This window comes from Macaca fascicularis, chromosome 2, assembly GCF_037993035.2.
Source record: "Macaca fascicularis isolate 582-1 chromosome 2, T2T-MFA8v1.1".
Lineage (NCBI taxonomy): Eukaryota > Metazoa > Chordata > Mammalia > Primates > Cercopithecidae > Macaca > Macaca fascicularis.
The window spans coordinates 181598651-181613435 of NC_088376.1; the positions used below are offsets into that span (position 1 = coordinate 181598651).

The 14785-nt window shown below is 38.0% G+C and overlaps 1 protein-coding gene across 18 annotated transcripts in view; it reads left to right on the forward strand.

Annotated features, from left to right (window-relative positions):
• The window catches only part of SENP7 (SUMO specific peptidase 7), a 204277-nt gene that overhangs the window by 84294 nt on the left and 105198 nt on the right, over positions 1-14785 (forward strand). For 11 of the 18 annotated variants that reach the window (XM_045385386.2, XM_074033557.1, XM_005548269.4 and 8 more), the window contains one exon: positions 13323-13520. The exons of the other annotated variants lie outside the window; for them this stretch is intronic. In XM_045385386.2, coding sequence (XP_045241321.2) covers positions 13323-13520 — 198 coding nt within the window. The remainder of the gene's footprint in view (positions 1-13322; positions 13521-14785) is intronic. 18 annotated transcript variants of the gene reach the window in all.

The following is a 14785-nucleotide window of genomic DNA, read 5'->3' on the forward strand; positions in this document are numbered from 1 at the left end:
GAATATCCAGGACTTGAACTCAACTCTGGACCAAGCAGACTTAATAGACATCTACAGAACTCTCCACCCCAAATCAACAGAATATACATTCTTTTCAGCACCACATCACATCTATTCCAAAATTGACCACATAATTGGAAGTAAAACACTCCTCAGCAAATGTAAAAGAACAGAAATCACAACAAACTCTCAGACCACAGTGCAATCAAATTAGAACTCAGGATTAAGAAACTCACTCAAACCGCACAACTACATGGAAACTGAACAACCTGCTCCTGAATGACTACTGGGTAAATAACGGAATGAAGGCAGAAATAAAGATGTTCTTTGAAACCAATGGGAACAAAGACACAACATACCAGAATCTCTGGGACACATTTAAAGCAGTGTGTAGAGGGAAATTTATAGCACTAAATGCCTATAAGAGAAAGGAGGAAAGATCTAAAATTGACACCATAGCATCACAATTAAAAGAACTAGAGAAGCAAGAGCAAACAAATTCAAAAGTTAGCAGAAGGCAAGAAATAGATCAGAGCAGAACTGAAAGAGATAGAGATAGAAAAAACTCTTCAAAAAAAATCAGTGAATCCAGGAGCTGGTTTTTTGAAAAGATCAACAAAATAGACAGATTGCTAGCCAGACTAATAAAGAGGAAAATAGAGAAGAATCAAATAGATGCAATAAAAAATGAGAAAGGGTATATTACCACTGATCCCACAGAAATACAAACTACCATCAGAGAATACTATAAACAACTCTATGCAAATAAACTAAAAAATCTAGAATAAATGAATAAATTCCTGGACAAATATACCCTCCCAAGACTAAACCAGGAAGAAATTGAATCTCTGAATAGACCAATAACAGTCCCTGAAATTGAGGTGATAACTAATAGCCTGACAACCAAAAAAGTCTAGGACCAGATGGATTCACAGCTGAATTCTATCAGAGATAATACAAAGTGGAGCTGGCACCATTCCTTCTGAAACTATTCCAATCAACAGAAAAAGAGGGAAATCTCTTTAACTCATTTTATGAGTCCAGTATCATCCTGATACCAAAACCTGGCAGAAGCACAACAGAAAAAGAAAATTTTAGGCCAATATCTCTGATGAAATCAACGTGAAAATCCTCAATAAAACATGGGCAAACCGAATCCAGCAGCACATCAAAAAGCTTATCTACCATAATCAAGTCTGCTTCATCCCTGGGATGCAAGGCTGGTTCAACATATACAAATCAATAAATGTAATCCATCACATAAACAGAACCAACGACAAAAACCGCATGATCATCTCAATAGATGCAGAAAAGGCCTTCGACAAATTCAACAGCCCTTCATGCTAAAAACTCTCAATAAACTAGGCATTGATGGAACGTGTCTCAAAATAATAAGAGCTATTTATGACAAAGCCACAGCCAATATCATACTGAATCGGCAAAAGCTGGAAGCATTCCCTTTGAAAACCAGCACGAGACAACGATGCCCTCTCTCACCACTCCTATTCAGCATAGTATTGGAGGTTCTGGCCAGGGCAGTCAGGCAAGAGAAAGAAATAAAGGATAGTCAGATAGGAAAAGAGGAAGTCAAATTGTCTTTGCGTGCAGATGACATGATTGTATGTTTAGGAAACCCCATCGTCTCAGCCCCAAATCTCCTTAATCTGATAAGCAACTTCAGCAAAGTCTCAGGATACAAAATCAGTGTGCAAAAATCACAAGCATTCCTCTACACCAATAACAGACAAACAGAGAGCCAAAGCATGAGTGAACTCCAGTTCATAATTGCTACAAAGAGAATAAAATACCTAGGAATCCAACTTACGCAGGATGTGAAGGATCTCTTCAAGGAGAACTACAAACCACTGCTCCAGGAAATAAAAGAGGACACAAACAAATGGAAAAACATTCCATGCTCATGGGTAGGAAGAATCAATATTGTGAAAATGGCCATACTGCCCAAAGTTATAGATTCAGTGCTATCTCCATCAAGCTACCACTGACTTTCTTCACAGAATTGGAAAAAAATTACTTTAAAGTTCATATGGAACCGAAAAAGAGCCCACATTGCCAAGACTATCCTAAGCAAAAAGAACAAAGCTGGAGGCATCATGCTACCTGACTTCAAACTATACTGCAAGGCTACAGTAACCAAAGCATCATGGTACTGGTACCAAAACAGAGATATAGACCAATGGAACAGAACAGAGACCTCAGAAATAACACCACACATCTACAACCATCTGATCTTCGACAAACCTGGCAAAAGCAACGGGGAAAGGATTCCCTATTTAATAAATGGTGTTGGGTAAACTGGCTAGCCATATGCCGAGAGCTGAAACTGGACTCCTTCCTTACACCTTATACAAAAATTATCTCAAGATGGATTAAAGACTTAAATGTAAGACCTAATATCATAAAAACCCTAGAAGAAAACCTAGGCAGTACCATTCAGTACATAGGCATGGGCAAAGATTTCATGACTAAAACACCAAAAGCAACGGCAACAAAAGCCAAAATAGACAAATGGGATCTAATTAAACTAAAGAGTTTTTGCACGGCAAAAGAAACTATCAGAAGAGTGAACAGGCAACCTATGGAATGGGAGAAAATTTTTGCAATCTATCCATCTGACAAAGGGCTAATACCCAGAATCTACCAAGAACTTAAACAAATTTACAAGAAAAAAAAAGAACACCATCAAAAGGTGGGCAAAGGGTATGAAAAGACACTTCTCAAGAGAAGACATTTATGCAGCCAACAAACTTCTGAAAAAAAATGCTCATCATCACTGGTCATTTGAGAAATGCAAATTAAAACCACAATGAGATACCATCTCACGCCAGTTAGAATGGCGATCATTAAAAAGTCAGGAAACAACAGATGCTGGAGAGGATGTGGAGAAATAGGAACACTTTTACACTGTTGGTGGGAGTGTAAATTAGTTCAACCATTGTGGAAATAGTGTGGTGATTCCTTAAGGATGTAGAACTAGAAATGCCATTTGACCTAGCAGTCCCATTACTAGGTATATACTCAAAGGGTTATAAATCATTCTACTATAAAGACACATGCACATGTATGTTTATTGCAGCACTATTCACAATAGCAAAGACTTGGAACCAACCCAAATGCACATCAGTGATAGACTGGATAAAGAAAATGTGGCGCATATACACCATGCAATACTATGCAGCCATAAAAAAGGATGATTTCATGTCCTTTGCCAGAGCATGGATGAAACTGGAAACCATCATTCTCACAAAAGTAACACAGGAAGAGAAAACCAAACACTGCATGTTCTTACTCATTAGTGGGGGTCGAACAATGAGAACACATGGACACAGGGCAGGGAACATCACACACCAGGACTTGTTGTGGGGTGGGGACCGGGGGAGGGATAGCATTAGGAGAAATACCTAATGTAAATGACGAGTGCATGAGTGCAGCAAACCACCATGGCACATGTATACCTATGTAACAAACCTGCATGTTGTGCACATGTACCCCAGACCTTAAAGTACAATAATAAAAATAAAAAAATTTATTTGATATTATTTTCTTCAAAAGAAAAGAAAAAGAAAAAGGAAATTCTGTGCTGATGCATTGTACCTGAATGAAATCAGAGGTGCATTTTGCCAGGTCCCACAGAAATTCAATGTTGCATGTATTGAAGTAATTATGTGGTTTTTGTCTTTAGTTCTGTATATGTGATGAATCAATTTTTTTTTTTTTTTTTTTTTTTTTGAGACAGAGTCTTGCTCTGTCACCCAGCCTGGAGTTCAGTGGTGCTATCTGGGATTGCTGCAACCGCCACCTCCCGGGTTTAAGCAATTCTCGTGCTTTAGCTTCTCGAGTAGTTGAGACTACAGGTGTGCACCACCACTCCCGGTTAATTTCTTGTATTTTTAGTAGAGATGGGGTTTTGCCATGTTGCCCAGGCTAGTCTCAAACCCCTGAGCTCAGGCAGTCCTCTTGCCTTGGTCTCCCAAAGTGCTAAGACTACAGGTGTGAGCAACTGCACCTGGCCTCAAATTTCTGATTTGCATATGTTGAACCACCCTTTCATTCCCAGGTATAAAGCCTGCTTTTTGATATGCTTTTTGATATGCTGCTGGATTTGATTTGCCTGTATTTTGTTGAAGACTTTTGCGTTGATATTCATAAAGGATATTGGCCTTAAATTTTTCATTTTGTCTCTGCCAAGTTTTTGTATCAGAATGATACTGGCCTCATAGAATGAGTTGGGGATGTTAGCTAGTTATTATGCAGACGTGTTTCTGTAGTTCTTTTATAGTGTCACTGGTCTGTGTACTGCAGTGTGTTTTCCTAGTGGCTGGTAACATTGTTTCCTTTCCATATTTAGTGCTTCTTTCAGGAGCTCTTCCAAGGCAGGTTGCATGGTAACCATTTTCCTCGGCTTTTGCTTGTCTGAAAAGAATCTTCTCAGGCCGGATTCTGTCGCTTACGTCTGTAATCCCAGCACTTTGGGAGGCTGAGGTGGGAGGATCACTTGAGGTCTGGCGTTTAAGATCAGCCTGGCCAACATGGTGAAACCCTGTCCCTACTGAAAATAAAAAAATTAGTTGGGCATGGTGGCAGGTGCCTGTAATCCCAGCTACTGAGGAGGCTGAGGCAGGAGAATCACTTGAGCCCGGGAGGCAGAGGTTGCAGTGAGCCAAGATGGCGCCACTGCACTCCAGCCTGGGCGACAGAGCGAGACTATCTCAAAAAAAAAAAAAAAAAAAATATATATATATATATATATATATATATATATATCTTATTTCTCCTTCACTTATGAAGCTTAGTTTGGCTGCATATCAAATTTTGGGTTGGAATTTATTTTCTTTAAGAACATTGAATACTGTTCCCTAACCTGTTCTGGCTTTTATGGTTTCTGCTGAGATGTCTGCTGTTAGTCTGATGGGCTTCCCTTTGTAGGTGACCTGATCTTTTTAGCTGCCTGTAACATTTTTTCTTTCATTTTGACCTTGTAGAATCCTATGATTATGTGTCTTTGGGATGATCTTCTTGTGAAATATCTTACTCGGGTTCTCTGCTAGGCCTCTCTAGCTAGGTTGGGGAAGTTCTCATGGGTGACAGAACCCATTAATGATAGGTTGGGGAATGTTGGCCTCTCTGATTAGGTTGGGGAGGTTCTCATGGACGATATTCAGAAATATGTTTTCCATGTTGGTTACCATCTCTCCATCTCTTTCAGGTACACTAGTGAGTTGTAGATTTAGTCTCTTTACATAATCCCTTATTTCTCGGAGGTTTTGTTTCTTTCTATTCTTTTTTCTCTATTTTTGTCCGACTGTCTTATTTCTGTCTTATTTCAGAAAGTCAGTCTTCAGGCACTGAGATTCTTTGCTCCACTTGGTCTATTCTGCTGTTAATACTTGTGATTGCATTATGAAATTCTTGTATATTTTTCAGCTGTATCAGGTTGATTGGTTTCTTTGTGTACTGACGATTTTGTCTGTCAGCTCCTGCATTGTTTTATTGTGATTCTTAGCTTCCTTGGATTGGTTTTCAACATACTCTTGCATCTCAATGATCTTCATTCCTACGCATATTCTGAATTCTATTCTGTCATTTCAGCTATCTCAGCCTAGTTCAGAACCCTTGCTGGAGAGATGGTTCGGTTCTTTGGAAGAAAGAAGGCACTCGGGCTTTTTGAGTTGTCAGTGTTCTTTTGCTGGTTCTTTCTCATCTTTGTGGGCTCATGTTCCTTCAGTCTTTGAATTTGCTAACCTTTGGGTAGAGTGTTTTTCTTTTATCTTATTTGATGACCTTGAGGGTTTGATTGTGGTATAAGGTGGAGTCAGCCAACTGGCTTTGTTTCTGGAAGATTTTAGGGTACCACCACTCAGCTCCCAACTCCTCCTGGACTGTGTGCTTCAACTCTGTGGGACTTGTATCAGACCCCAACTTTGTTCTTTGGTACCTCAAGGTTAGGAATCCACTGTTCTAGGGGGCTGAGGTGCTCCTGGACTGCTGGTCACTACTCTCCAATGGGTGGTGTCAGCCAAAGCATTTTGTAGTGCAGTGGCAGCTGGATGTATCCTCATTTGCATGTGCCAGCAGCAGTGGCAGTGTATTAGTGTGTTCTTAGGCTGCTGATAAAGGCATACCCTTGACTCAGTAATTTATAAAGAAAAAGAGGTTTAATGGACTCACAGTTCCATGTGGCTTTGCAGGGACTCACAATTATGGCAGAAGGTGAAAGGAACGTCTTACATGGTGGTAGACAAGAGGGAACGAAAACCAAGTGAAAGGGGTTTCCCTTTATAAAACCATTAGATCTTGTGAGATGTATTCACTTCCATGAGAACAGTATGAGGAAACTGCCCTTATGATTCAATGAACTCCCACTAGGTCCCTCCCACAACATGTGGGAAGATGAGATTTGGGTGGGGACACAGCCAAACCATATCACACAGTGTGGCCTTGTGCATGTCCGTTGGCTATGGCAGGGTGCTAGTGGGTGCCAGGGTGCCTGCCTCCATGTGAGTGTTCACCACAGTGGCAGAAGCAATGTGGCTGGCGGGGTAGCAGGAATCCCTGCTGGTGACTGGGTGGGTGGTTGTGCTGTTGGTGGTGTTGGCACTGGTGTGGTGGTGCTGGTGGGTACAGGTCTTTGTGCTTTCTCTGTGTGCTGTAGGCAGGGATGGTTGCTCAGGGTGGGGGAAGGTGTGCTGTTCTTTGTGCCTGGCTTCACTTCCTGGCAGTGTTGGTGCAAGGGTGAGGTACTTCCAGGGGCAAGGTTGGCTGGCTCTGTGCTCGCCATGGCTTGCACTGCAATGGTGGTCAGTGGGGAGAGGGGGATGGACTGCACTCCCACAGTGGCAGGGCAGGGTGCATGCATAGTCACATGCTGCTGGGGCAAGGAAAGCAAAACCTTGCTGCACATCTACATCAGCAAAGCAATGTGCGGGGTGGAGGAGGCGGGGGTTGCCATGGGCCCAGGGGAAGCTGCAGTGTGTGGAGGGAGTGGCAGGCTTGTGCATGGTTTTGGGGGCCACCCCACTGGAGCTCTCTCCCTGTTAGGCAGGTCCTCCAGTGCAGGAGCTATGATACAGGACCCCAGGGCATCCAGTGCTGCCCTGCAAGCAGACTCCACCAGACTGCAGCCCTGGGAGTGGCCACAGACCAAGGATGGTCAGGTCAGACTGGCCTTGTTTGATAGGCAAGACAACCCTGCAGAGTTCAGGTCCAGCAGTTCCCCTAGGGCTCAAGTCTCTTATGGGAGCAAGTCGAGCCTAGGGTGATGGCCTTCACTGGCCATGCTCTGCTACAGACTCTCCTGCACCAAACCTTCTAGGCTCCACATCAGCTGCTGTGCTGCTCCTACCACTTCTCTAAGCAGCTCTCCCTGTCAACTCAAGTGTCTGTGGTGGTTGAGGGGTCTCCTCCTGCTGGGATTCTGGAGACCCTTCAGGAGAGTGGATTGCTCCTTGCCAGTTCAACTCACCCGTTGCCCCCCAGAGTCACTGGGGGCTATGAATGAGTCCTGGTACATGGTAGCCCTGTGCAAGGTTCCCACCTTCAGCCTGGCTTCTGTGTCTTCCCTCCATCCAGTCTCTGTGCCTTCCCTCTGAAGATCTATTAGGAGTGCACTCATCGTCTTGGTCCCTTGGTGGTAGCTATTCCACCTGTCTAGTCAGCCATTGTGTTGGGAGCCTGTTTTCATTTCTTTTGGGTCAATACCTAGGAGTTGGATTGCTGGGTCATATGGTAGGTGCATTCCTAACTTCGTAAGAAACTGTCAGACTGCTGTAAGTGATTGTGCCGTATTACATTCCCACCACTAGCCATGTAGGAGGGTTTCGTTTTCTCCACACCCCTGCCAACACTTATATGGTCAGCCTCTTTATGATCATCCTTTCTAATGGAGGTGTAGTAGTATCTGTTTGTGGTTTTAATTGCATTTCCTTGATGACTGATGATGTTGAACATTTTTTCATGTGCTTTATTGGACTTTAAAGAATCTTCTCTAGAATATCTGTTGAATTTCTTTTGCTCCTTCCTCCTCTTTAAAACTTTTTTTTTAAAGACTAGGAAGATAAGATTCATAATATTGAACGTCTTTTTGTATGCATGTTGGCCATTTGTGCGTTTTTTTGGTGAAGTGTCCAAATGTTTTCTCCATTGTTTTTGAAGGACAAGAAATACTCTAAATAAAATTATGACAAATTAATGAAAACAATGCCTTCATCCCAATTGTTAGTTTATTTTCTAGAATCAAAATGTAGGACTTTAAGTCTGAGGGAGGATTCTTTTCTCTGATATCTGAATTTATTTGGCCAAGCTTTATAATTAAGTCATGTTTATGTATTCATTGATAAATTACTTTTGTTGACAAATTTTTAAAAATTGAGGTTTTCTGGAAAATCAGTGTTTTTTTTTATTAATAGGCAAAAAACGTTATTTTATTTTCTGCTGTGATTATGTTGGGTCTTCCTACAATTATAAAATTTCTCATATGTAAAACTGAAAAGATACAGTATATTTCTTATTTTTTAGGAATGCTATTTTTTAAAGAATCTGAGTATATGGATCATGATCATTTCCCCTCATAAAAAATTAAGTGAGTGTTAGTATAATGGTTTGGAGCTTTCAAAGGGACATTTTGTAAATAGATAATTGGATGGTTCTAAAAAGCCTCGGCAAGTAACAGGAACCAGCCTACCTAAGTGTATAGATTGTTGGGTTAGGTGGAGTTCTCTGTTTAGCTGCCTTTTACTTTTCATTTGTACTGTGAAATATAATGTAACTAACAAAAAAATACTGAAAGTTAAACAGTTCAATGAATCATTCATTAAATTTAATGTATTTTTAACAAGGTAGATTTTAACCACCACTGAGGAACAAAACAGAAAACTGCCTCAGAAGTTCTCAACCCCTGAAAATGATAACCCTTTAAAGCAGCAGTCCCCAACCTTTTTTGGCACCAGGGACTGGTTTCGTGGAAGACAGTTTTTCCATGGATGGGGTTGAGAGTGGGGGTGGGTGGGTGTTGTGGGGAGTGGTTTAGGCATGAAACTCTTCCACCTCAGATCATCAGGCTTTAGATTCTCATAAGGAGTGCACAAGTTAGATCCATTGCATGTGAAGTTCACAATAGGGTTCGTGCTCCTATGTGAATCTAATGCTGCTGCTGATCTGACAGGAGGCAGAGCTCAGGCGGTAATGCTCGCTCACCCACTGTTCACCTCCTGCTGTGTGGCCCAGTTCCTAACAGGCCACAGATTGGTACAAGGCAGCCTGGGGGCTGGGGACCCCTGCTTTAATGATAACCACTCCCCTAACTTTCAAAGTAATTACTTTCTTATTTTTCTTGGATAGTATTGTTAGCTAAGTATATATCCCTAAATACTACATTTAGGTTTTATTTTGCCTGGTTTGAATGTTGCTCTTTACTCTTAAGTTTCTCTTCTGGTATACAGAAAAATCTTATGACACTTAAATGTTGCAGATGTTTAGAATTTTTTCACCTTATTAGTTTGGGGGAAAAAGATTACTGACTTCTGTTGCCAGATATTTTTAGTCAGACAAATTATAATAAAGTCAAACATGAAATAAGTATTTTCGTGGAGAAGCCAAATTGTCCTTCTCATTTAGAGACTCACTATTAGAATAATCAATAAAATTACCAATGATTTGTTGTTTTCCAACGTAAATACTTATTTAGTCTGAATGAATAGAAAAATGACTTTTTCCCAACATTGAATAGTCTCATATTTGAAATTATTAAAATTACCATGGAGATAATAATTTCCCCAATAATTTAGCAAATACCTAAGTCATATAGTTTTTCCATTAGACTTAATTACATTTTATCCTTAAAATAAATTTCCTTAAAGTTTTGTTTGCATTTTTATTTGGTCATTTAGAATTTTAAAATGTACAGTTGTAAAACTTATAAATAATAGACTAATAGTCTTTAAACATTTTGGCACGTTTGCCATCTCTCGGTCTCTTTTTATGCGTGTATATAGATGATGGGCATCACATATGTACATGTATACATACACGTATACATACATTTTTGGGGGAACCATTTGAGAGTAAGTTGCAGGCATCATGGTATTTTATCTTCAGATACTTCAGCTTGGTTTTCCTAAGAACAATGACATTCTCTTACATAAAAATTATAATATACTATCAAGAAAATTAACAGTAATTTCATATCATCATCTGCTATAAAATCCACAATCAGAATTTCCTGAGTGTTCCCAAAATGTCTTTTATTTATTTATTTTTAAATCTATTTGGCCAAAACCGCAGTTACTTTTGTACCTACCTAATAGAATCAAATTCAGGTTCATGCATTGTATTTGGTTATTATACCCCATTAGTCTCTTAATCTAGAAGAGTTCCCATCTGCTCTGCCCTTTTCCTTTTAACCATGACATTGAGTTTTGAGGAGTCCAGACCAGTTGTTCTGTAGAATGCCTCATAGTCTATATTTTTATTATTTTTCTGGGCTTACCCTTATGATTAGGGCCAGGTTACATTTTTGGCAGGAATATTTCATACCTGATGTCATATACTTCTTATTGCACCTATCGGGATACATAATTTCTGGTTGTTTCACTCTTAGTAGTCCTATGTTTGATCACTTGCATAAGACGGTGCCTGCCAGATCTGTTCATTGTAAAGACACCTTTTCCTCTTTGCAATTAATAATCATCTGTGAACTCAATTATCTGTCTGCGGAAAAAAAGGATATTTGTGGCATTATGAATGTGTTAATCTCACAGGGATGTCTTAACTGTAAGACAGCCTTACTGCGTTTCTTTAGTAAGCTTGTGTTCCCCCTCTCTACAATGATTATTTGAAAACTTTTTTCAAACCTATGATCCTTTATCTTTCCTATCGCTTTTAAGAGGTCTTGGTTCCTTCTCCTTGGAGGGGTGAAAGGAATGCCTCTTCTCCTATCATAAACCAGTGTAGTGTGAAGCAGTTAAGAGGGCTGGCAAGAAATTTGAGAGTGTATGGTTCTGGATCCCATTTTCAATACTCACTTGTTTACTTAGATATTAATCAGTCTATCTTGGTTTTCTCAACTGCACGAGAAGAATAATTTTTAAGCCCCTCATGGAGTGGTTGTGAGGATTAAATGAAATAAATTGTTATAAAATGCTTAGCACAGTGCCTGGTATATAGTACATGTTCAATAAATATTAGCACTTACGCAATTTCTTAGGAAACTTACTGTGTTAATTATCCTGCCTTCTGTGTCTTCAACCCTTACGTGCTTCCCATAAGCATTTAAACTTACACAAAAATTTCCTATCTTAAACTAGCTAATCAACCAATAACTGACTAAAAACCCTTTCCTGCTTCTCACGTCTATTTTCAGGTCTTGTCTTATTTTTCACTTTCACAACCATATTTCTCCTTTGCTCCTTTCCCTTTATTGAGCCCACCGTATTCTGGTTTCTGCTCCCACCATTCTACTAAACTACCTCTGATAAAGTCATCATTATCTCCGTAAATTAATTTTTATTCTCTCTTATTCCTAGTCCTTCCATTTTATTCTTCATAAACATCAAAATGATCTTTTAAAAATGTAGCTCTGATCTCACTGTTTCCTAATTAAGACTAGTGAATTTCTGTTGTTGTTGACATAAAGTCTCAGATCCTTAATATAGTTTGCTAAGTCCTGCCTAACTGCCCATTCTTAGACACATTGCCTCTTTATTCTGAATACATGAGTCAGGTAAGTCCTTTAATTTCTTTGAAGAAGCTTTACTCATTTTCATTTTGTCCTGTTTTTTGGACCTTTCTCCATTTTTTACTTGTTTCCTTTGGATAGTGCCTGTCCTTCTTTGAGACTTCAGCTTCAAGGTCATATTCTCAGAAACTTGTCTCAGAAGAAATGCAACATCTGTATTTCTTCTTCATAGCACATATTATAATTCTAATTAAATAATGAATTGGTTTATTCTTCTCTGTAATGCACACCCCATGAAGGCAAAAACTCACCTATTTTGTTTGTAGCAGAAACTCCAGATTCTACTAGCATAGTTGTTTTGCTGGAAGATGTTCAGTAAGTGCTTGTAGAATGAATTATTATTGATCCATAGAGATGTCACTCATTTATTTTTAAATAATTTTTAAACTAATAGCTTAACATTTATTTATTTATTTTTCATTTTTTATTTATTTATTTATTTTTTTATTATTTTTTTTATTATACTTTAAGTTCTAGGGTACATGTGCACAACGTGCAGGTTTGTTACATATGTATACATGTGCCATGTTGGTGTTTTTTCTTTTTTTTTTTTGTGCAACATGTTTGGAGTTTTCAGTATGTTCTGTGGAAGTACGCTGGAGACTTTACCCTCTTCCTGCTAGATGGTCTGGGGATATACACTCAAGTGGCTGCAGAAAACAAGTGTTTTTTTTTTTTTTTGAGAGTTCCTGTTTTATCTTGAAAATACATGAACATATTGCTGTTTCTTAATATTCTTGTGTTCGTTAAGCAAACAAACAAAAAATGCCTAAAACTGTTTCATAGGTACTAAAATAGACACTCTTCTGATTAAACATTTCACAGTACTTTCAGCCATTCCTCACTTAACATTGTTTTAAGTGCATTTGTAGCCTGTTCACACCACTGCAGAAACTATATTCCACAGTTTTTGGAATTCCAGAACTAAACGTAGTTATTCAAGTATTCAGCATAAAAATGTATTGAATGAGAAGATGGGTAAAACATGATGAGCAAAACTGTTGCTGGAACTGCTTGCATTTATCAGTCTTTTTTTCTTTTTTTAATTTGTATAGGTACAGTAAGGTAAATGTTATAAGTTGACCTATTTTAGAAATAAGGTAAAATTAAATCTGTATCTTAAGACTCTATAAGCTTAAGAATGTGAATGATGCAGTAGTGCACCCTTAGTTTTAATAACGTTTTCTGAATCAACAAATGCTAAAACAAAAACACATTTTTAGTGCAAACAGTGGTTGCATCTGTGATGAGATCTGCAAATGAACACTGTCCTTCCACTAACATTGTTAATAAACATGAATGCATTGCCAGGAGTCTAGCAGCTGTACATGTGTAATGATAGTTGTAGTACACTTGACAGAATTCTGAAGAAAATCTCAACTTAAGTGAAATAGACTTTACTTTTTAAGGTATCTTTCATAATAGTTGGGCATTTTTTCTTTTTTCTTAGGGTATTTACTATAGTTACTTGAAGAACTGAAATTTAGAATTTCTGGAGATATTAGTTTGTGATGAATTCATGTATTCTACAATATGTAGTACCATATATACTAATTATTTATGTGTATAACAGGCAACTCAAAGTTATGTTGACGAATGTCCTATGGACGGATTTAGGACGAAAATTCAGAAAGACCCTACCTAGAAACGATGCTAATTTATGTGATGCCAACAAGGTGCAATCAGACTCATTGCCTTCGACATCTGTTGACAGCCTAGAGACATGTCAAAAATTAGAACCTCTTCACCAAAGCCTTAATTTATCTGAAAGGTATGTCGTTCAGTATTGATTTTGTTCAACTTACCATATTTGAAATAATATGAATCCCGTACTCTTAACGATAAAATTGTTGAAATGACCTCAAAGAAGATTTGCATATATAGGCATACCACACTCTAAAGCAAATCTTAAAGCTGACTATCTTAATTTACAAAGTTAGCTGATGTTTCTGTACTTCATTAAGCAGATTGATGTGGAATTATATTTAAAAACAAGTATCATTAGTACATTTAACTTATTATAATTTGATTCATGTACACATCTTTTTAGGGATTATTTTATGATTAAAATGAAGATACATATATATACATGTGTGTATATGTATTATATGCATATAAATGTGTGTGTATATATATGCATTAATATTTTATTCATCTTTAACATCCTTTCAAAATGTTATCTAATCTAGATCCTAACCACTTTTGACTTTTGTGAGCTTGTATTTTAAATGAATTTTTAAAAAAGGAGATGATGTTAAAATATTGCCTCTGGGTTTTTAATAGTAAATATTCAGTTTAATTTTGTAAAGTAACAAAACCAATTTTGTTTTGTGTATTTTGAAAGAATTACATGGGAGTTTGGGGCTGAAAACTAGGAATTAGCTCTAGGAATCTATAACAATATCTTTAATATATTACTATTTACAGTTTCAGCCATTAAATGAATGTTTTGGGGGGAAAGTACTTTATTTTCAGTTAGAATAACCTATAATTAGCTACACAGTACTTTGGTTATATGGTCTGTAATCTGAATGACAGTATATAAGTGCTTGAAGCCAAGACCCAGATAAAAACTGCTAACTTTCAACACAGTTATTTTTAAAATAAAAGTAGAATTCTTGTCAAAACATCTGAACATATTATATATTAATTCTTAAAGAGGATAATTCTTTAAAAAAGGCAAAAATCTTAAAAAGCTAAGTTTAACGAAGAAATTTCTTATTAGCTCATACCTGATATACATTTAATTTTCTAAAACACTGTAAATCTTAGAGTCAGACAGCTTAGCATCAGTAATTTATGAAGCAGCTTGCTCCCATTCTATATTCTAGCAGATTTTCTCCCCAGTACAAGTTAACTAATCTCTTACTGTACTGACAGATGTAAATAAAGAGGCTACTTAAAGCAATGACCTTCTAATATCTTTGACTCTTTCAAAAGGAAGTTTTAAACTCTCTTCAAATGACAACAGACTCATCAATGTCCTCATCCCGTGTCTATCCTTTTTCCAATCAGAACAGTGTGGTGGTCCATTCT